At 40.8% G+C, this 21,037-nt stretch overlaps 1 protein-coding gene across 2 annotated transcripts in view; it reads left to right on the forward strand.

Annotated features, from left to right (window-relative positions):
• Positions 1 to 1,256: 1,256 nt before the first annotated feature.
• REV1 (REV1 DNA directed polymerase) overlaps positions 1,257 to 21,037 on the forward strand; it is a 55,692-nt gene continuing 35,911 nt past the window's right edge. The window contains exons 1-5 of one of the 2 annotated variants that reach the window (XM_083885205.1): positions 1,257 to 1,398; positions 8,173 to 9,255; positions 15,697 to 15,763; positions 16,519 to 16,651; positions 18,415 to 18,583. In XM_083885205.1, the coding sequence (XP_083741331.1) occupies positions 15,707 to 15,763; positions 16,519 to 16,651; positions 18,415 to 18,583 (359 nt within the window). In that variant the 5' untranslated portion in view covers positions 1,257 to 1,398; positions 8,173 to 9,255; positions 15,697 to 15,706. The remainder of the gene's footprint in view (positions 1,399 to 8,172; positions 9,256 to 15,696; positions 15,764 to 16,518; positions 16,652 to 18,414; positions 18,584 to 21,037) is intronic. The other variant, XM_083885204.1, reaches the window with a different exon arrangement.

Consider the following 21,037-nt stretch of genomic DNA (forward strand, 5'->3'; position numbering starts at 1 on the left):
ATACACTTCATTGTACCTCCAGTGTACTGAAAGGAGGTTGTGGCCAGGTGGGGGTTCCTCTCTTCTCCCAGGCAACTACCAACAGCACAAGCTGTGCCAGAGTAGGTCCGGGTCAGACATCAGGGGGAAACTCTTCATGGAAAGAGTTGTTAAATATTGGAATGGGCTGCCCAGGGAGCCGGTGGAGTCACCATCCCTGGAGGTGTTCAAGAAATAACTGGGTGTGGCACATAGTGCTATGGTTTGGTTGAAGGTGGTAATTGGCTAAAGACTGGAGGTGACAATCCTGGAAAGCCTTTGCCAACCGAAAGGACTCTATGATTCTGTTAAAAATGCAGAACCACATGGGAGGAGCCAGTGGGTGTTATTCCTATGCCCAGCACGCAAGGGGAACAAGCAGGCCTTTCACCTGTGGAAGAAACCCCTTCTAGAGTGAGGGTGGTGTGACCCGAACCCGGCTCAGCTCCAGTTCATCCAGGAGGACCCGGCCTGGTCAAGGACAGGGCTGGGCGGTGACCCCGCCCTCGGGCCCCGGCCGGAAGGCGGATCCAGCGGGTGCAAACACCGCCACAGCCCCACTGAGGCCTTCCCCACCCGCCTCCTGTGCAGGGCGGTCCCCGGGCGCGGGGGCTGCGGGCCGTGCTGGGCACGGCAATCCCTGTGCTGGGCACGGCAGTCTCCTGTGCTGGGCACGGCAATCCCCCGAGGTGGGCACGGCAATCCCCCGAGCTGGGCACGGCAATCCCTGTGCTGGGCACGGCAATCCCCGGTGCCGACCCCGCTCCGTCCCGGTACCAAACCCCCGCCCGCCCGTGCTTGCGGCGCGCCCGTCGGGCCGCCAGGGGGCGCCGCCGCCCCGCGCCCGCCGCACCCGCCCGCGCTCCTGGAGAGGCGCGCGAGCCCTCGCGCCGCGCCCCGCCCCTCTCCGCCGTCACGTGCCCGTCGCGCGAGCGCCCCCGCCGCCGCCCGGCGCTTCTCTCCCGGCGGGCGCGCCGCTAGGGGGCGCCGCGGCCCAGGGGCCCTGCCCGGGCCGGCGCGCGCCGTTTGTTGACCGCGCGGCGGCGGCGGGTTGGTGGCGCGAGACTCTCCCGTGACGCGCTCGCGGGAAGGGGGTGGGGGAGGGGGGAGGGGCCGTGCCGGGGACACCGAGCGAGGTGCGGGAGAGGGAGGGAGAGAGAGAGAGAGAGAGAGCGGCCGGCGCCGGGGAGGAGGAGGAGGAGGAGGAGGAGGAGGAGGAGGCGGCGGTTGTGTGCGTCCGTCCGTCCGTCCGTCCGTCCGTGCCGGAGGGGGAGCCGCGATGTGAAGCCACACACACAACACGCACACTCACACACGGCCCGGCAGGGCGGGAGGCAGCGGCGGCGCCCCCGGGAATGTGTGTCTGGGACGCGGCGGAAGGTGAGCGGTGCCGGGGCTGGCGGAGCGGGCGCCTCACTCCCCCCGGCGCGGCGGCCCCACGGCGGGAGGGACGTGCGGGGGGCGGCTCGGGGACCGGGAGAAGGAAGGCGGGGAGGACGCGAGGGGGAGCGGGAGGCGGACGCGGCGCCCGCAGCCGCTGCCCTGCCTCACAGCCCCTCCCTGGGCCCGCGGCCTGGGCCTTCCCCGTTCTGTTCCCGGCGCGGGAACGGGGGGAAGGGAAGGGGAACGGCGGGCGGCGTTATGTAACCGGCGCTCCGGGGGGGCCTCGGCTGCCCGCGCGCGGAGGGCGGAAGGGGACACGGGGACAGATCCCTGTGCGCGCCCCCGAGGCGCCGCGGGAGCGCGCCAGGTGTGCGCGTGTCCGGGTCACCCGCCCCCTCCCCGCACCTGTGCGTCTGTCTGTCTGTCTGTCTGTGCGTCTGTATCTGTGTCTGTCACATGGGGCCTGCGCTGTAGACACAACACGGGTCCCCCAGGCAGAGCTTTCTGCCAGCGCGGAGGGGTCACTGCAGGGAAATGGGTTGCAGGGGGAGGAGAGGGGAAGCCCAGGCGCGGCCGTGCCCTCGGGAACGCTCCCCGCGCTGTAGCAGCGCGTATCTTGTCTGCGGTTCCCCGTAGTGTTTGTCACAAGTTGTATTTGCTGAGCAATAGCGCTGGGTATAAACCTGTGTGCTGAAGGGAAAGAGGGAGGACCTGTGCTTGATGAGTAAGCCCGTGCTTACCAACAGTGAGGGACAGATGTGTTCACATCTTCACTCCTTCCCCGTTTGATTTTGATGCTTTTTGCTGTACAGTTACCATTGACTTGACCTGTGATACTGAGCTAAAAGCCCCTGATGGAAAATGCGCTGTAATGGCACGTTAACCGTAAGAAGGAAGAGGAACGTAGTATCACCAGCACGTTTGGGTTTTTGATAGGAAGTCTGTGTGTTGTGTGCTGCATTATTAGTGATGCTTTGAAATTAACATTACAGTCTTCAGAATGACAGGGCGAATCCTCTGCTTGTGTTAATAGTTGTCTTAATGAAAAGATGAGTTGATTTTTTTTATGCATCTTGGTCTAAAATCCAGGTCCTACCTCAAATTTGACACCATGGTCCAAAGAAGCAAAACTAGGGGTGATTTCATTATCTGAATTCTTTATTCATTTAGATGCAATTGTTGCTTAAATAGAGCCGTTTTGAACAGTTACCTAATAGCCATTTAGTTGCAAGAAGTTACAGCTAAAATTTGTTTCTGGAATAGTCCTGTTTTACTAATGTTTATGACATTTAACACAAATGAAATCCAAGATCAGACAGAAATCCAAATCTCTGACAAATTCCCTGCCCTCTTGCCTCAAGCTTGTTGTTATTACCCATTCTCACCATATTGGTCTTTCATTCAGTTCATTTCTTCTGCTGGATAATGTACCAAATCCCTGTTAGTAAATAATCCCAAGCTGTCACACTGGAGGTCACTGGTAGGACAGTGTTAGTAGAGGCACAGTGCAGACACCTGCCTTGTGACTCACTGATGTTAAACTACCTGAAGCAAGATTGTTTTAAAAGCAAAGCACTAATAGGAAAAATTCATTAGCGTGTTTCAAACTTCACTTATAAAGTGGTCGTACATTTTTTTTCTGTGTACAATATGTGTTTTTTTCAGTATATTATTTAGTAATGGGCCCTTCAAACCTCGGACCAGTCCATTTAGTACATACACTCTGGTACAGCCTGTTCTGGTTCTCTAATAGTGTGTTGAACCAGAGTGCCAATTTTCATTAGTTGTTTCTGATCCCTTGACCCACATGACTTCTTGAAAGAATTTTGATGGCAAATTTTCAATCTTTCTACCATCCATTTTGTTTACTAGAGAGATTTAATAAAAAATAAGTAAGACTTAAATCTGATTTTGAGTAGGTAGAAAAAAATAATATGATTACGCAGACTTTTTTTTTAATAACCCACGACAAGCAGGAGAAAAATAACTTGCTTGACCCTGCCATGTGCTTTCCCCATTTAATCTGTTAGCTATTGTTTATTTCATAGAGAATAGAGGATTTTAATTCAACATTTTTCTCTTTTAATTAAAGGAGTATATTATTATCACTGAGATCTCTGTCAGCTCTTAGGAGGTTTGCCTGGTGTGTGTATAACAAAGGAGTTAAATATCCAAATGTTGAAACCCTTCTTCAAGAATACAATGTAGAGTCATTTGGTGATAGTTCTGTGTGTTTACCTGAGCACAGCAAAATGAGGAAAAACTTGGAAACAAATAGAAATGAGAGTGGCCATGGAGTTGGAAAAAGTTGGAAGTAAGAGAGCAAATCTTAAGTGGATGCAAAACCCCATGAGGAATTCCTAGACATGTGTCATTCAGTCTACTTGTGGAAGTGTCTTTGTCTAACAGATATTTGTAGTGCTCTGCCCCAAGAGCACGTTTTTGCTGTGTTGTGGAAACCAGACAGCATTTTAATTGGACACACAAATGTTTTTAGGGAAGAGGGCCTGCTGTGTCTGTGGTCCCTTCACTCTATATTTCACTTGGAATATCTGGTGCTCATAAGATAGAAGTCAGAATTAGGAAAGGCTTCTATCTCAGTGTTCTGCAGAAGAGAGATGAGTGTTCAGAACAGCCCTGAATTGTGGGCTGTAATGATAACTTCCATTCCTGTTGCTTTTATTTCAAGATCAGCTTAAGGACTGCCACTATTGTAGCTAAGGAATCCGTGACCATGGAATTCCCCTGGGAGATACTTTTAGTTTGGTATACCCATTGCAAGGACTGTATATTCCATATTCCTTGGTCTAAATGCCTAGGCAGTCTGTGGTCCCTGAATTTCAGTGTTAGCTTTTGGGTAAAGCAATTCCTTTCCTGTCCCAAAGTTTCAGGTTTCCCATTTGATGTTCTACCTGTTTGGTTGTGCTGAAGCTGGTGACTTGAAATTCAGGTACTTGCAGAAGTAAAGCTTAGCCATGCTGTGGTTAACTCTTCTCTTGGTTTTGCTTTCTGTTCCCAGCCATCTATAAATACCCAAGTCCCAGTGTAATGGAGTTCTTGGTTGTAACCTCCTCATTTGGTTTGCCTCAATTAATGCACATCTCTTCAGTGTCTTGATTTATGAAAGTAAATAACCCTGGAAAAGAGAGGTGGTTTCTCTTGGGAGAAGACACTGCTCACGTACTTTGCAGAGTCATTCTTGCCAGTGCTGGTGGGTTGATATGAATGCCAAAGCAAGAAGGCAGTGCAGAAGCTCTGCAGAGTAGGGTCAAGAACTACTCTAAGGTTTTTCCAAAGAACATAGAGACTTCTGGCAGGGTGAGATATGTGGTGTATTTTGGCAGAATCCTGGGGACTGTTGACAGTATGTTTTGTCAGATTCTAGTTGTCAGTGAATATCCAAAGTAAAATAAAGTTCTGTCCCCCACATTCATGACTTCATCTCTTTGAGCTGACTCAGATCAAGGTGTTTGTTCAGGGCACGATGAGTTAGCAAGAACCTTGGACAAATGGTTGTAGCCCACTTAGGCCATTTTGGAAACCTAGGAGCTGCTGCTTTTTTAAGAAAGTAATGGAATTACTCTTATTTCTTAGAAACAGGAAAGCCCCTGACCCCATGGCATGTAAGGTGAATGATCAGTGCAGTTTCCCAAGTAGTGTGAGTGTATTTTACCATTCTGTGAAATTGAATGCAACTCCCAGTTGAAGTAAAAAACTAAAATAATGATCTATATTGAAAGGATACTGTTCCTGATTTCTGAATCTGCTCCTTGTTTTCAGGAAACATTAGAGCACTCGGCTCTAATTCTGCCTTTTCAGTCACAATTCCTTGCTTTTCATGCTATAATTGCATTATTTGGTAAGCAGTTCCAAGAATCCTCTTAATAAACCAATAATAGGGGAGAGGTAAGGTTGTAATGACTTTTTACTGTAATTTCTTGCTGATTTAAGTTTTAAGTGTGTTGCCCCTTCCTGTAACTTCTATGTTGATTTTTAGGCCACGTTTTACTAGTGTAGTATATGATTGGGATGGGCCGTTTTTGCTCTGTAGCCATTTTGTATTGATGTGTTTCCGCTAAGCTGAAGTGTAACGTAGCTGGTTTTATGTCAGAGGTGCTTAAAATACCAACTTAGAACCAGTACAGGCCAAGAATACAATTCAGATTTGAGTTTAAATTAAAGCATCTTAAAGAATTAGAGCATTTTTGTTTTGTCCAAAGATCTTAGAACTGCATTTTTCACAGAAACACTGTGCTCTTCTTATTTTTCTCTGAATGTAGGAGGAAACTTACAATATGTTGGGTCAGATCAGAAGTTTGTTTTGTTAATAATAAGCAAACACACTGAAATACTTTCCTTTTGTGTTTTGAGCTTCTGTAGTTTGTTACCTTAAAAAAATAGAATATGTTTTTATTCCATTTATCTGTTCAACAGATACGGACTTTTAGCATCCTTGGTATCCAGTGTCAGATAATCTTCAAATAAACTAGGCTATAAATGAAAAAATATTTCCATTTCTTTTGATCTCTCCACTTGCTAGTTTCATCTGATTCTTCCTCGTCTTGTTGGTCTGAGTTGATGAAAAAAAGTAATATCCGTGGACTAAAGAAAGATGTAGAAAATTTGAGTAGAAACTTGGAACTTCAAGGCTAAGCATAGAAGCCTTATGTTGTGAAGATTTTACTTCAAAAAAAGATTTTGCAGCTTCGAGAGTTTCAAAGGCAATGTCAGAAAAGCATTTGGGAACTTGACTATGCAATGTTAGTTGAAATTAAGTGATGTCATTCAAAAGCTGCTCTGAACAGAAAATCTACCAATTTCAATACTGAATCTGTAGTTCTCAGTGCTTTTGCTGGGAAAGTTGTTGAATTCGAGTTTTGCTGCCCATACATGAGTAAAGGGCCCTCCTTAGTATCTGGTGTCATCTGCCATTTGCAAAGTGGACGCCTTCTCTCTCGTTTTCCCTGAAAAGTGTGGCAGGATCAACACTTGCTCAGTGTTAACATTGGGTTGAATGTAAAGCACAACTGCCTTGGGCACGTCTCCTAAAAAAACCCCAACGTCATCATAGAGTCATCAGGGAATAGTCAAGGTTGTAAAGAGCCTTAAAGGTCATCTAGTTCCAGCTCCCCTGTCATGGGCAGGGACACCTTCCACTACGTTGCTTAGAGTTCATCCAGCCTGGTCCTGAAGACTTCAGGGGTGGAGCATCCACGGCTTCTGTGGGCGACTTGTTCTGGTGTCTGACCACTCTCACAGGAGAGAATTTCGTCCTAATATCTGACCTAAACCTGCTCTCAGTCTGAAGCCATTCCCTCTTGTTCTGTCCCTACATGCTCTTGTAAATAGTCTCTCTCCCTTTTTGTTTTAGTCTCCCTTCACATACTGGAAGGCCACAATTAGGTCACCCTGAAGCCTTCTCTTCCCCAGAATGAGTAATTCCAATTCTCTCAAGCCTTTCCTCATAGCAGAGGTGCTCCACCCTCTGATCACTTTCCTGCCTCTTGCCTGGACTTGCTCCAACAGGCCTGTGCCCTTTCTGTGCTGGGGACCCCAGATCTGGGTGCAGCACTCCTGGTGGGTGTCACCAGAGCAGAGCAGAGGGGCAGGATCCCCTCCCTGGCCCTGCTGGCCGCGCTGCTTTTGGTGCAGCCCAGGACACGTTTGGCTTTCTGGGCTGTGAGTGCCCATGGCTGAGTCATGTCCAGCCTCACATCCACCAGCACCCCCAAATCCTTCAGGGCTGGTCTCTATCTGCTCATTCCACATCCTGTGTTGATGCTGGGCTTGCCCCCACCCAGGGGCAGCACCTTTGCTTGGCCTTGTTAAAGTGCGTTTACCCTCTCATCACACTGGTTACAGCACTGGCCCAGAGCAGGGATTTGTTTCTGTGCCATTCACTACTGCCAGAGCTGGGTAGTGAGCACTCATGTTGGTCAGCCAAAAAAGATCAGTTTGTTGTGTGTGCACATACATACAGATATCCATACACAGATGTATAGTCAAATACCTCAATTCAATCAAAAAGATGGAGTCTCTTCTGAGGACTTCATCCATCTCCTGGGCTGAAGTCTGGGGAAGCTGAAAGTAGTATATTGTCAGGTTTTCACAAGCACAGTTCCTCTGAATTTGATGTTAATAAATTCAGAGCATCCACAGATTCCTTGCTTTGATCACCTCATGAAAATTTTACAGTTATTTTTGAATAATTATACCTCCACTTACCCACTTTTTCTGCCTTGTTAAGTTTTTCTTTAGCTTTACAAGGATGTTTCAGTTGTACCTGGAAAGTCTTAGAAGGTCCTAAATAATCACTCAGCAGCAACTCTTCTCATTATTTGGGAGTGGGGATCATGGGTTTACTTATGTTACCTACTGACTTCTTGGCCGATGCCTTAGCATGGGCTGCTTGGGGAAGACAGGAGTTGTGGGACTGAATCGTCATTTTGAGTGCACAAACAAAAAACCTTCTAAACAAGTTCTGTTGATTTATTAGGTGGAAAACTGACATCCCAGTCTTTACTTTCAAAGAAAAAAAGAGACATAATTCTCCCTTTTCAAATACTGTAGATAGCTAAACTGAGGGGATTGAAGGAAGACTATGCAGCTCCTAAGCCCATCTTGTTTATTGTTTTGAATACTCAAGTACAAGAGAGCGTTTCCTTTTGGTGATTTACAGTCCTTTCAACTGTGTTACTATTTAGAGTCCTAATTTCACAAACTATGCTTCTTATTCTGATTTCACCTAATGGTTTTTATTCTGGATTCTAGGCACATAGAAGCTGGTATAAAGATTCTGAATATGCCACGGCCTCTTGGGGTTGAAGCCCCAGAAGAATTTAAGCACAGGAAAGAAATTGTGAAGCCAGTTGATGAAGTTTGCTGAAACTGATCATTGTATTGTGGCAGTAAGGACCCTTGTGTGAAAGAAGTGATATTTGAACTAAAAAAGTGAATTGAGCTGTGTGGGTACATGTAGCAATGAGCATTTGTGAAGAAAAGTTGTTCATCACTGAAGAACTCTGAAGGGGCTGAAGGGACTCATGACTTCACCAAAAAATGCAGCAATGTTGAAACTGAAGGCCAGTCTTCTGTAAGCAGAAGAAAAAAACAAGTTAAACCATTATTTGTGACAGACTCTAAGTGGACTGTAGGTGCTACTGAGTGCTATTCCTGGGGGGAAATTGATAGTTGGTTTTAAGCTAAATCCATCTTGCCTGTATTTTTCAAAGAATTAACCATCTCAAACGTCAAGTGTAAAAGCAAAAATGATATATTGAAAACAGATTGTTCAAAGCTGGTGTGGATTGTACAGTGATCCTGGTTTCTGGACCTCATGCTTATGCTTCCTCAAGTTGTGACAATTAAAACAATTGTCTCTTCCAGACTCCCAAATTAGCTGTGAAAAGATATAAAGACTTTTGTCTTATACAGCTCTGGTATAAACAGTTATCTGCTGTACAGCTGCTTTTTGTGTTATTGTCATGTTTAGCTAGCAAAAGAAATTTATATTTCTTAGTTGTTGCTTGTGTGTAAAGTTTTAGTCCATGATTGTAAACTAAACTGATCTGAAATAAGGACCATTTTGACTTGCAAAAATAGTCATTTGGAAGCTGGATTAGTTTAGTAAAGAGTTCTCTTTCTAGGGGACTGATTGAATTAGAAGTTCTCAGAGTATCATTTCTTTGCTGTCAAGCTCAAACGAAAGTATGCACAGAATATAGTTTTAGAATCATTACCTGCTCATGAGGAGTTGATTCTAAAGGACTTGGGAGTTTTTCCATGTTTTATGTGAGTTGTATGGTATTTTGCCTTTCTAGCAAATGCCACGGATCCTCATATTTTAGACAAATGGTAATTCTAAATTTCTCAGTGTTTTTTCTAATATTTAAATTGCCCAAGATTTTGAAGTTTGTTCTTTCCTAATTTCCGCTCTTACCTTTACTCACAGGACATGGAGGTGATGTTGGGTGTTTTTGGGGATAGCTATTGTTCCAAGTGTCTTTCAGCTGATTTAATTTCTCTTCATTTAAAATATCAAAGATTGAACTGCAAAACAGAACTTGCTGGTTGGCCCTGTAATAACAGATGCTTGTAGTTAAGAGTGCTTATCCTGTGGGGATTGGTGGGGTAAGATGTGGAGCTGCTTGATTATAACTTTCTTTTAAAGCCCTTACACTATGGAAAGGGTAAGGCAGCCTATCCCTCTGGTTTATTGCAGGGGGGAAAATGTAAGCAGCACTACTTAACCAGCTCATTGGATCTCTGTATCTACATTTACATTGGTTATAGTGGGTTTCTAGAAATTGCCAAGATAATTTTAAGATCCTGTCCATTCATCTTTTTTTGCCTGTCTGCTTTGGCTTTATCTCATGCTTTTGTAAGTCACCTCACCTTGCTTCATGTAGCTTGTGGAAAGCTAAACCATAAAATTCTATCAATTTTCTGTTGATTTAGTGAGCTGAATTGCAAATAGCACCAGTGTGAACATAGGGGTCATGTGAGTTGGAAGTACCTCCAGAGACTGGGAAGAAGGGATAAAGCCTGTCAGGCCAGCAGAGGCTGAAGAGCAGAATCATCCCTTTTGGTAGCAGTCGGCCAACAAGTTGACTCAAGCATCTTGTGAAACTTTACCCTGAGACTTTATTTCCCTCCTAGAATAAAATTCAGTTGCTTTGCAATGTACTAATTAGTAATTTTAATATGGAATAGTAGGGCTAAACCTGAATTGTCTGAAATCACAGGCATTTAAGCATATAGTATTTTTAAAAAAGCTTTTTACTTTTTTTGTTTAAGTTTTTTTTGCTGGATTCTGCACTTCTCAATATGTGGTAGAAAACCGTTTTCTACCCTGTAGCAGCAGTTCTTTTCCAGAAGACTCAGCCAAGAATAGGACTTTCTTGTGCTTAGAAATGTATAAACACGTAAGATAGTTCTTTGCTCAAAGAGCTTGAAGTCTAGTGCCAAGCAGAGTGGTGAGTTTGATGTGGGAGCTGGAATGTAGAGGCCTGAAACTCAAATGAGCCACAAAATACCCACTTGATGGAAAAAGCTTCTAAGCCCTGCTGGGCTGGATTCAATCTACAGTTCAAGGAGAAGATTCTGATACTCATTAGCAGTGGCCCGAGACACCCATATTTCCACTGCAGTTACACCTTCTGTATAAGCTTGTGGCATGTGAATATGTTAATCAAGTTCTTCTGCATTAGAGGACAATGGACAGCATGTCAACTCTGGTCAGAAATGCAGACTAGCTTTTACAGTGTGTTATACTTCCATACAGCTTTCATTTACCTAAAATTGGATTATCTGGATCTTCATGACCTGGACAGTATTTTGTGTGATGTGTTTAGACACAACTTTGGCAGGGTAATTTGTTGAGTCACAGTGCAGCCTCATTTTGTCTTTAGAAATAGTTCATATGCTTTCTTGTAGGGCAGAGCCATAAAGTTTATATTCTGCCAGATTCAAGTTGACTGCTTGGTAGGAGGTAGCAAAAATACCTCTGCATTGTGTATGTGCTTGGCAAAGAGACTGCTGAAATGTATGACAGAAGCATGGACTACTAGTGCACAGGAATTAAAAAGCTCATGACAAACCATGTTCACTTCTAACAGTCACTGAGAACTGTATTCTGTGCTCCCAACCATTTTTCCCCATAGTACCTGTGGTTTTGGTCTGGGTTGGTCCCTTAGCCACATTATCTCAACTGTCCAGGAAATGGAAAAGCCGCTGTAATGGCTTTTAATAATGGAAAGCCACTGTATTACAATCACACCATCCTGAATTTAAAATACTTTAAAGAAATAAGTTCTTAATGTGTACTACAGATGAGACTATAACAAATAATAGCATCAGCATTCAGATGTACATTCCTTACTCTGTCATGTATACACACAGACATGCTTATAGAACTTATAGAATGTACACTTAACATTTCATTTCATTCCATTACCTGATCTGTGGGCTTTGCTTAACAGTCTTTAGTAACAGAATTAGACAGTTATGGATTTGGAAGTCTAATGCTAGGTCTGTGAAGCAGGGTGCAAAGGGATGTTACATACCTTTGGCTGTGTTGACTATATCTGAGTAACTAGAGATGTATAAAGCATCAAAACGCTTCGTTTCTCTTTTGCCTTAAATATTGTCCTATAGAAATTCGAATTTTATCTAACCCTATTTTGGAGAATGATAAGATTTTGCCTTTTATATGTGAACTAGAAAGAGATAGAGGGTAAAATTATGTTAATTTTGACCACTGGAGTTTTTACTTTTTAGCTTGAAAAGTTACTTCTCTTATATGGAAAACCAGGAATGCATTCCTAAGAGTTCCTGGTTATATCTTTACAGGCTTTTGTGCAGTTTCAGAGTTTGTTTGGGTTCTTTTTTATAATTGCAGAAGATTTTGTTATGTTCACAGCTTCAGAATACAAGCATTTGAATTTCATTTAAAAAGCTTTTCTCTGGACAGAGTCACTTTGTAGCTTGTCTTTTAGGCTCTAGAATTAACCAAAAAACTGCTAACTATGGTGGTTTGCCAAGTCTCTGTGAATTTGTGCAAACAGAGAAAACTATTCTGAAACAAGCTAGATACTTCAAGAAAGAACTGCAAGAAAAATGAACTCTTGTCTGAAATTGGCTTGTTTGTGATGGCTATTTGAAGTCTCCTGTCTTGATTTCTACCCAGCCTCATCTACTTCTCACCTTCATGGGTTCTTTACTAAGTGTTTTTCTTAGTCATCCCTTCATCATGATTCCTTTAGGGGGAGCATCATGCCATCCTTACATTTCTTATTTCATGAACCAGTGAGTGTGTTTAAAATCTTGCTTAACTTTTCCTCTGGTTTAATATATCTTGTGCAAGATATTTCTCATGCTCATTTATTCCTTAGGTTTCAGCAAGGCAGCTGTAAGAGGTTACCTTCATTTTCAAGGGAAAATTCACACTGTAAGGACAACTCTTTAGCAGAGAGGTTTCTCTGTAGCCCAGTAACTTTGGTTCATCATTCAGTTCCTGGAACTATAAAGGGAGAAACTAGTCTCCCAGGTTTTCATATCAGCATTAAGAAAACTATCTGTGACCCTGAAGACTTGAGCCAGAGGCATCTGGTAATCACTGAAGTACTAACAGTACTTGTTATGTTCCTAACCTGTGTGTTTAGAGTTTAAGTGGACTGAGTCAAAAATTGCATCTGCTTAGGTAATGGTAAATCACTGTCAGGTATTTCTCCTGTTTTGCAGGCTCTAGGAAGGCAACTTTTGAGCAGTTGATCCGTCATGTTTTTAGCACCTTGACCTAAGCAGTTTTGTTTGATTTCCAATTTTAATCAAACTAGGCACATAACCATGAATCTGATTTTAATTTGCTTCACTTTCAGAGTAGAGATCTTTCTTCCTCACCTTCCAGTGTCCTGAATAAAATGAAATGTGTTTCAAGGTTTCAGAAAAGTTCACTCTTATGAAGGCAGTTCTTCAGTTCTTCAGACATTAGATATTTTAGTTTAAGCAGGAGGTTGTTGTGTAGGGGTCAGAGTTAAGATCTATCAAATCCTGTCTTCTCAGTGACTGGAGTTGTGGTGATTTAGATTATGCATTTTGTACAGTCTTCTTTTTTTTCCGAGCAAGAGTTTATATTTGTATGAAGTTTTCTCTTTGATAGTCTTAGAATCATAGAACAGCCTAGATTGGAAATGACCCCAGGAGAGTATCTAGTCCAACCTTTCATGGGTAGAAAAGCCTGGTTGAGGTTTTCTGGCGCCCTGTCCAATTGCAACATGAAAATCTCCAGAGGTGAGGACTCTGCTGGGTCCCTGCATTGCACTCATTGATTGTTCTCACTCTAAAAAATATTTTTCTTACACCAAGATGACACTTCCCGGTGCAGCTTTTATCTGTTGCCTCTTATGGTCTCCATGTGGCTCCATATGAAGAGAGACCCTCTGGCATTTTTGTAGCCACCCTTTAAGACTTTGTCACCCTTTATTAAGAGGGAGAAAGAGTAATCATTAGTTATAATTCTGGTGTCTCCTCTGAGGTCATACACTGATATCTGTAGTATCTAAAAAAATCAAAAGACAATTTCATTAATTTTTTTTTTTTTTTTTTTTTTTTTTTTTTTTTTGTGAACTTACACTTTTCTGTTTTTCCAAGAATTTCTTAGCCAGAAGTGATAGATGTGAATTACATTTCACTTCAGCTTATGGAAAAATACAAATTTTCCATATGAAAGAAGTCATCAAGCCATTTTCACTATATACTGTCCTCTGCAGGAAAAAAGTCAGTTTTGTATCTTACATGGTCATCTAAGCTCATCTCTCTTTTTCCTGAGTGTGTCTTAAGAGTTCTGTGGTATCTATTAGATGCACTCCAAACCACAAAAAATTAATTTCAGAAGGCCTGATGTCCTGGAAATAGGTCTCTGGGTAAGAAATGCAGGTACCTAGAGGGAAAATACAGCAATCTGAGAAGGAGTTGCTTTGTTTTGGATGTTGATGTAGAGCTTATCTCCTTGGCATGTGATTGATCTTCACAGTTGCACATAAAATGTCTTTGTGAGTTGTGTATCATGTAACAAGTAACTGTTAGCATAGAATCAAGTGCATCATGATCTTTCTGTGTTTGTGGAGGTCCTGAAACATAAAACAGATGCTTACCTTTTCAAAATACCTGCTACCTGCTTCGACTGTAATTCTGTGGTTGCCTGATTTGGCATATTTGCAGTAGTCCATGAGAACAATAGTACTTCTGAAAACTTTTGCTGCAGCTGTGTCTTACTTTGCAATCAAACTTGCCTGCAATCCAGGGTGGTTTAACTGGATATCAGAGTATGCCTGCTTTTGTCCCTAGGACAGAAGGGAGACAAAAGCTAGAACTCACTTTCAGCTAGGTTCATAAGAAATGGAATGTTAATATGATAAATGAGGCAGTCTCCAAAACAGTGCAGTAAAAGACCTGGATAGGAAAATAACCAGAAGGTGTTGTCATCTCCATCCACAACTATGTATGCTCTCTGGTAAGCTGGAGACTGAGTGAAGCTTCTGTGCTCTTGCTACTGGACAATGCTGTGGATAGTGCAGAGACTCAAAAGCAGTCAAGGATGGAAAAAAAAACCAGTTGACTTCCTTCTGTGTATTTTCTGTAGTTTTGCATGGTTTTTAGGGAGGATAACAATATAAATTAAATATTTAATGAAATAGAAGACTTAAGACAGTCACCTTTTTTTTAGTTTCAGAGTCTTGTCCTCATCCTCTAAGAGCTTATAGACATAAAAGACTGTTTTGTCTTTTTATATAGAGAACTGTTTCGGTGAAAAGTGAGAGATGTAATAGCAGGCAGTGACCTTATGATCTTACTACATCATTAATCAATATTCTAAAATCAGTGTTACAACAGCTGTAGTAAATATGAATCACTTGGGTGCAGTGAACAGTTGGCCACAGTCCAAGCATTGCTTTTTCTATCCAGGAGTTCTGTTCTAGCCAGCTAATAGCTCATCTGGGGACACGGCTGTGTGCAGCTCATGGTCCAGGGATAAGTGTCTTGCATAAAGAAAAACTGCAATTTGGCTGATGGGTTTGTTTTTTTTTTTTTTTTTTCATTTATTTATTAAACAATGCAAACAAAAAGCAAAAAGAATCAAGTCACAAACCTAACTATAGATAATAGTAGGTCACTTAAACCACTGTCTTTTCTTTGACCAAAAGATCACCTTTGGTTTTTTGCTTTGATGTGATGTATTGCATTACAGCAACAAATGCTTGGATGTTTTATAATCAGCTGTAAATCCATTGGTGAAACTAATCCAGTCTCTAATACCAGGAGGTGGTTTCCTGCATCACACCATGCCTATGTTTTCAAATAGGAAATAAAAGATGGTTCGTGACCTGGGCATTATTTTGTGTGGATGCTAGAAGTTGTATTTAAGAACCTTTTTTTATTCCTTTTTTTTTTTTTTATAGGAGATGTATGATGAACAGAAAGAATTTAATAAATGGTAATGGACAGTGAACATTGTAAGGAGTTTATGTTCAGGGTGAATAAAGCAAAATGTGCATGTGTGGTTTTTGATGTGTAGCAATAACCACAGTATGTGTTACTACAAAACTGAGAATCAGGTTTTTGTGTGATTTTGCATTTCTAGAGTGGCTGTGAAACTCAAATACTTCAGTGAAGTTGATTGAAAAAATTTAATCTTCGCGATAATCTGTAAATGGCCTGTAGTGCTTGCCATCACTGAAATGTCACTGATGATAGTGCTGAACATTTAATTGATCAAGCATTGTTCTTCCTCTGCAGAAGCTTCAGTATGAGGCGGGGCGGATGGCGGAAACGAGCTGCCGATGGCGATGGATGGGGAATATGGGTATGTTCAAAACAGAGTGGCTTTTTTTTTTAAAGAGGTAAATGGCACTGTGGTTAAAAAGGGGTTACAGTTTTGTTATACATGCTAAAAGGATGCCTTTTGCTTTACATGAAAGCACATAATTAAGTTTGAAAGAAGTGTTTTAATTACCAGGTTTTGAAGTCTTCACAATAATCACTAAATTTCATTATTAATAAGTGCAGACCCTTGAATAGCTTTAAATCACCATTTAAAAAATAAACTAAGGAATTTGAAAACTATTTATGGTGGTCTTCACCACATTCTGTAGTTGGACAAACAGTAAGTGAGGCACCTAATTGACATAAATGTTTAGAATACTACTGTCTTGTGTATATTTAAGAACTGAAAATACATGGAACCAAATTGTTTTGTTAAGCAATGAGCCGCCAATTTAGCACCCAAATTTGCATAATATAATTTTTTTTCTTCTTTCATTTTATTCTATGAGAATTTTTATATATATATAATTTTTTCTTATAAGAAAAAGATTAAGGAATATGAAATAAATCCTGCCATGTTGGTAATAAGATGCAGTTATCTCGCAGATACAAGTTTATGGCGGAACATTTGCTATTTTTTGTTTGAAAAAAGAATGTCTTTTGTGTGTCAACCAAATTCAGTTTGGAGGAATGTTGCTTACCTTTCCAGTCTTAAAATTGACTGGTTTCTTTATGTAAACATCTGGAAACAAGACTGGCATCATGGGTTGTGTTTTGTTTTGATTTAACAACTAGGGTGGGTACATGTCAGCAAAAGTTAAGAAGTTGGAGGATCAGTTCCGGTCAGATTCAGCCATACAACAACAGAGGGATGGAAATTCATCGAGTATCTTTAGTGGAGTTGCCATCTACGTCAATGGCTTGACAGGTGAACCTTTAATTTTTTTAAGTATCTGTATTGTGTTTGTCTCATGTTTACCATCCTGAGTAGAGGTAACTATAAAACACATGAATTTGCAGCTAAGTAAATACATGACAATTACTGTATATGTATATATGTTTTGTATATTCTGTTGTTTTTCATGATTAAGGTTTTCAATAAAGTCAGATTTACATTCTGAATATAAATATTAGTTTACTATATCACTTATGTAACATAAGTTGTAGAAATAGATGTAGATCTTTCCATGTTTCTGTGATCTTATTATTTGAAATTAAGCCTTTTAACTTTCTCTGTCCTCCCACACTTATTAAATTTTTAATTTTTCAAATTAATGATGGTTAAACTGTATGCCTTAAATTTACATTTGGGAGAATATGTCAAAGTTTTCTTGCTCAGAGTGGCATAATGTATGAGACAGAACCTCCTGATAGTGGAAGGAGGAACAAGAGAAGAGGTAAGACATGTATTGTAGGGACCATCTGTGATGGACTGATAGTGCACGTTAGCTGGTGTAAGGTTTTTAATCTACCATGCTTATGTTCATACTTCCCCATACTTCTGTAAAGCAGCTTAATAACCTTTTGGAAACTCCCCAGAAGCCTTTTTCAGGGATCTCTGCCAGGAATGTTGTGATGATTATGTAACTGATGCATAGAGCTTCTATGAGATAGATTAGTGCTGGTTTAAGCACAGGGCTCAAACAGATTGAAAAAGGTTAAGGTGGATATGTTTGACTGTTAATACATCTGGATTGGTTGTTGTTTAATGCAGGCAGTTTCTTTAGTGAAAATCCAGCATTTGTGTATTCTTCAAGCAGCTAGTCCCTAAAAAGAGCTCTAGAAGATGGTTGTCCAAAAGGCTGGAGTAGGAAAGGTAACACTTCGAGAAAATGTGTGCTATTTTTAGGTAAAAGTAAGAGGAATAATGAAGTGTTAGGCATATTTTGAGAGTTGACAGAAAGGAATTGTAACTGTATACTTTAATTTTTTTTCCTCGTTCTTGTATTGTTCAACTTTTTTTTTTTTTTTTTTAATATCTTGTGCTAGATTCACTATTCAAACATCGTGTTAATGTTGACCCAACTCTTTTGGTGCCTGTGTGACACCACTGCAAACATTTTCCAAAGCTAACACTTTTTTCTTTTTTTTTTCCCCACCTCTGCTTGCAAAATAAGTACTCCTTTTAAAGCAGTTGAGGAGATGAGAAAAGTTGTTGGTTTTTAAGGTATTCTGTGTTCCCTGTAACAACTCAAGAATAACTTGGTAAGGAAGGCGTGAGTTAACTGCTTCAGTAGATCAGAAATTACATAGTAGGAGTTCTATGCTGTTTCTAAATCCTTTGATACTAATTATTTTCTGTTGCTTCTGGGTATAAACTATTCTCCTGAATTCTGGTGAGAAGATAATCTAATTTTGTATTATGTTGATGTAAAGCATTTTTATATATAGTTTAACATTACATCTACTTAAGTATTTTTTTCCCTGCCTTCTGCCACCCATATTGTGGGAAGCTCCTCCATAGCAAGTAGAATGTTTGCATTTTGAATTAGTGCTCTCAAAACCCAGTTTTCTGCATTTCTTGCAAAATGTTTTTCTGATTTTTTCTTCGAAGAACTTGTAAGATTTTTCTGGAGTAAAACAATTGTTTGGACTCTTTCTGACCATGGCATCATATTTATCAATTAAAGTTCTTTTTCTCACTGTATTTGCTGACACTAAACAGGAATATTTCTGGTTTTAATTTCATAGATCCCTCAGCTGATGAATTAAGACGGCTGATGATGTTACATGGAGGCCAATACCATGTGTACTATTCCAGATCAAAAACAACTCACATTATTGCCACCAATCTTCCAAATGCCAAAATAAAAGAATTGAAAGGAGAAAAAGTAGTTCGGCCAGAGTGGATCGTGGAAAGGTAAGTTTAGGTCTGCTGTATTTGGGGAGTTCCTCTTTTGGAGGGGGAAAAAAAACAAAAAACAAGAAAAATCTAGGGAGAAAAAAAAGATATTGCATTTTGATATTTTAGTTTAGCTTAAAATAAGTAAGTCATAGAACAGCTGAGTAGAAATACCACTGTTAAATTGAAGATTTGCTTCTTAGGGATTGTTCCTTAAGGAACTTCACCAAGAACATTAAGAAAGTCTCAAGCATATTAGGAAACGGAATATTATCCTGTTAATTCCATTTAATATCTAACCAATTTACCAGATTTCATCTCAGGATGTTAAATACCTCCTATGTGAATGTTTTAAATTCTCCTGTCTTGTGTTTTGTATAAGTTTCATGTCATCTGTATACAAAGAAGTATGTCAATTGAAAAGTGTTCTCATAAAATTGGAACTAATCCATCTAAACATTTATTGTGTTGTGACTTTGTAAGAAAATAATGAAAACTAAAGGAAAAATAAAAGTACAAAGCATTTATGTTCTTCGGGGTCTCCATGCATTGGAATATATAGAATCCACTGAAGTTTTCCTTGATAAAGACAGTAGCCAGGGTCAGAGCAGTTAATGTGGCTTGCATCTCTCTTGTTCCATCTGAGGAGCCCACCAGAAATGGAACAGGCAGGAATATGTTCTAGAAATTATCCTGCCAGTGTCATGTCTATGCCATTCTTGAGTAGCCTCTTTCCTAGATGACCAGCAGAAACAGGCAAGGAATTGTTCTGCAATGCATATGTGAAAGCTTATTTGCAGTTTGCTGATTTTCAGTCCTTTGTATTCACCTGTTTGATATAATGTATCTTCATGGTAAATTTTTAAACTTCAGTTAGACATTTTAAGTTACTCAGTTTGAAAAAAAACTTCAGATAGATTTTTTTTTTTTTCCCCTCCAGCAGTTTTAGGGCCTCACCCCTGTGTTTAAAGGATTTTGAAAAGTGATGGCAGCTGTGGTTTTATTTGGAAGATATGACTGCTTTTACTGGTGCTGTTAAAGCTTGCTATGATTTTGACCAGGTTGGAAAGATCAGTTTGTATATGTTCAGTAGAAACTTGATAGAACCTAATATGGGAAATGTCCTAAAATATTTATTCTGGTGTCTTATGTTCAGGTTCTGCATCCTGGTTCTGGAAGGTATACTGTAGAGTAAGTCAGAAGAACCAAGTATAGACAGATACATGAGTCTGAGCAGAAAGAAATGGGGGAATTCACTGTCTCAACAGAACAGAGTTCATATCAAAATCTAGAATTAGAAGCTAATTTTACAACCACCTCTCCTTTTTTTTCCCTTCTTGTCAACAATATTCAAGAATACTCAGTGAGTAAATAATCCTTTTCTATATGGAATACCAAATTATGTTCTCAGTAGATCAGTGAAAATCAGTGTAGTAGATGTAGAGTTTCCAGTTTCATAGAATTGGAAGGAACCTTAAAGATCATCTAGTTCCAACCTCCTTGCCATGGACTAGGTCACTTTCCACTAGACCTTGAATGAGGTTGCTCAAAGCCTCATCTATTCAGGAATGGGGCACCCACAGCTTCTCTGAGCAATCGGTTCCAGTGCCTCACCATCCTCACAGTAAAGGCTTTCTAATACCTGATCAAAACCTACCATCTGTCAGCTTCAAGCCATTCCCCCTTGTCCTGTCACTACACACTCTTATAAGAAACCCTTCTGCAGTTCTCTTGTAGGCAATATGATAGATTTGTGATTTTTTCAGTTAGGTTAAGAATTTACCCTAAAACGTTGTTGTCACAATCTACTGGTAAAACAGTGTTGTTAGATCTTTGGTCTTGCCACCCAAGGTTGCAAAATGAAGAAGTCATTTGTCTGTGGAGCTTTGATTTGTTTCTTATGTGCATATATTATGATTCAGTCCTTAATTACGTGATCACATGCCATCTTTTTCCACTATGGCACCTGCCACGTTCTCTACACAGAAGAGATTGAGTTCAGGTTGCAGACTGCTAATATGGTGACTTGGCTTTTCATTTTTGTCTCCTGTTCCTTACTTATTGCATATGACTTGAATTCTTTGCTGGTAATGAAATTAAGAATTAATTCCTGTCTTTTATTGGTGCTTATCACTATAGCATCTGTCTGCTTTCCAAAGATGGAGTGTAACATAGCACCATTACAATGGCTATTATTTAATTTTATTTTTTTGAGAGCCACCTAAAAGACATTAAGGTAAAACACCACAAATCTTCATCATTTGGGATATGCCACGGAAAGTGTATAAGATTCTGCAGTTACTTACACAAGGATAGTGAGGCATATGTAGAACTTCATTGTTTCATTAAAAGCTTTGCATATTCTAAACTGTGGTCTAAAGTCACACTTATAAACCTGTTGCTAAATGGAAGTAGCGCTAGGAATTTGGTTTAATTAGCATCCCATAGAGATTTTCTGCAACAGTAGTTGAA

The sequence above is a fragment of the Zosterops lateralis genome (assembly GCF_965231275.1).
Source record: "Zosterops lateralis genome assembly, chromosome: 2".
In the NCBI taxonomy this organism is placed as follows: domain Eukaryota; kingdom Metazoa; phylum Chordata; class Aves; order Passeriformes; family Zosteropidae; genus Zosterops; species Zosterops lateralis.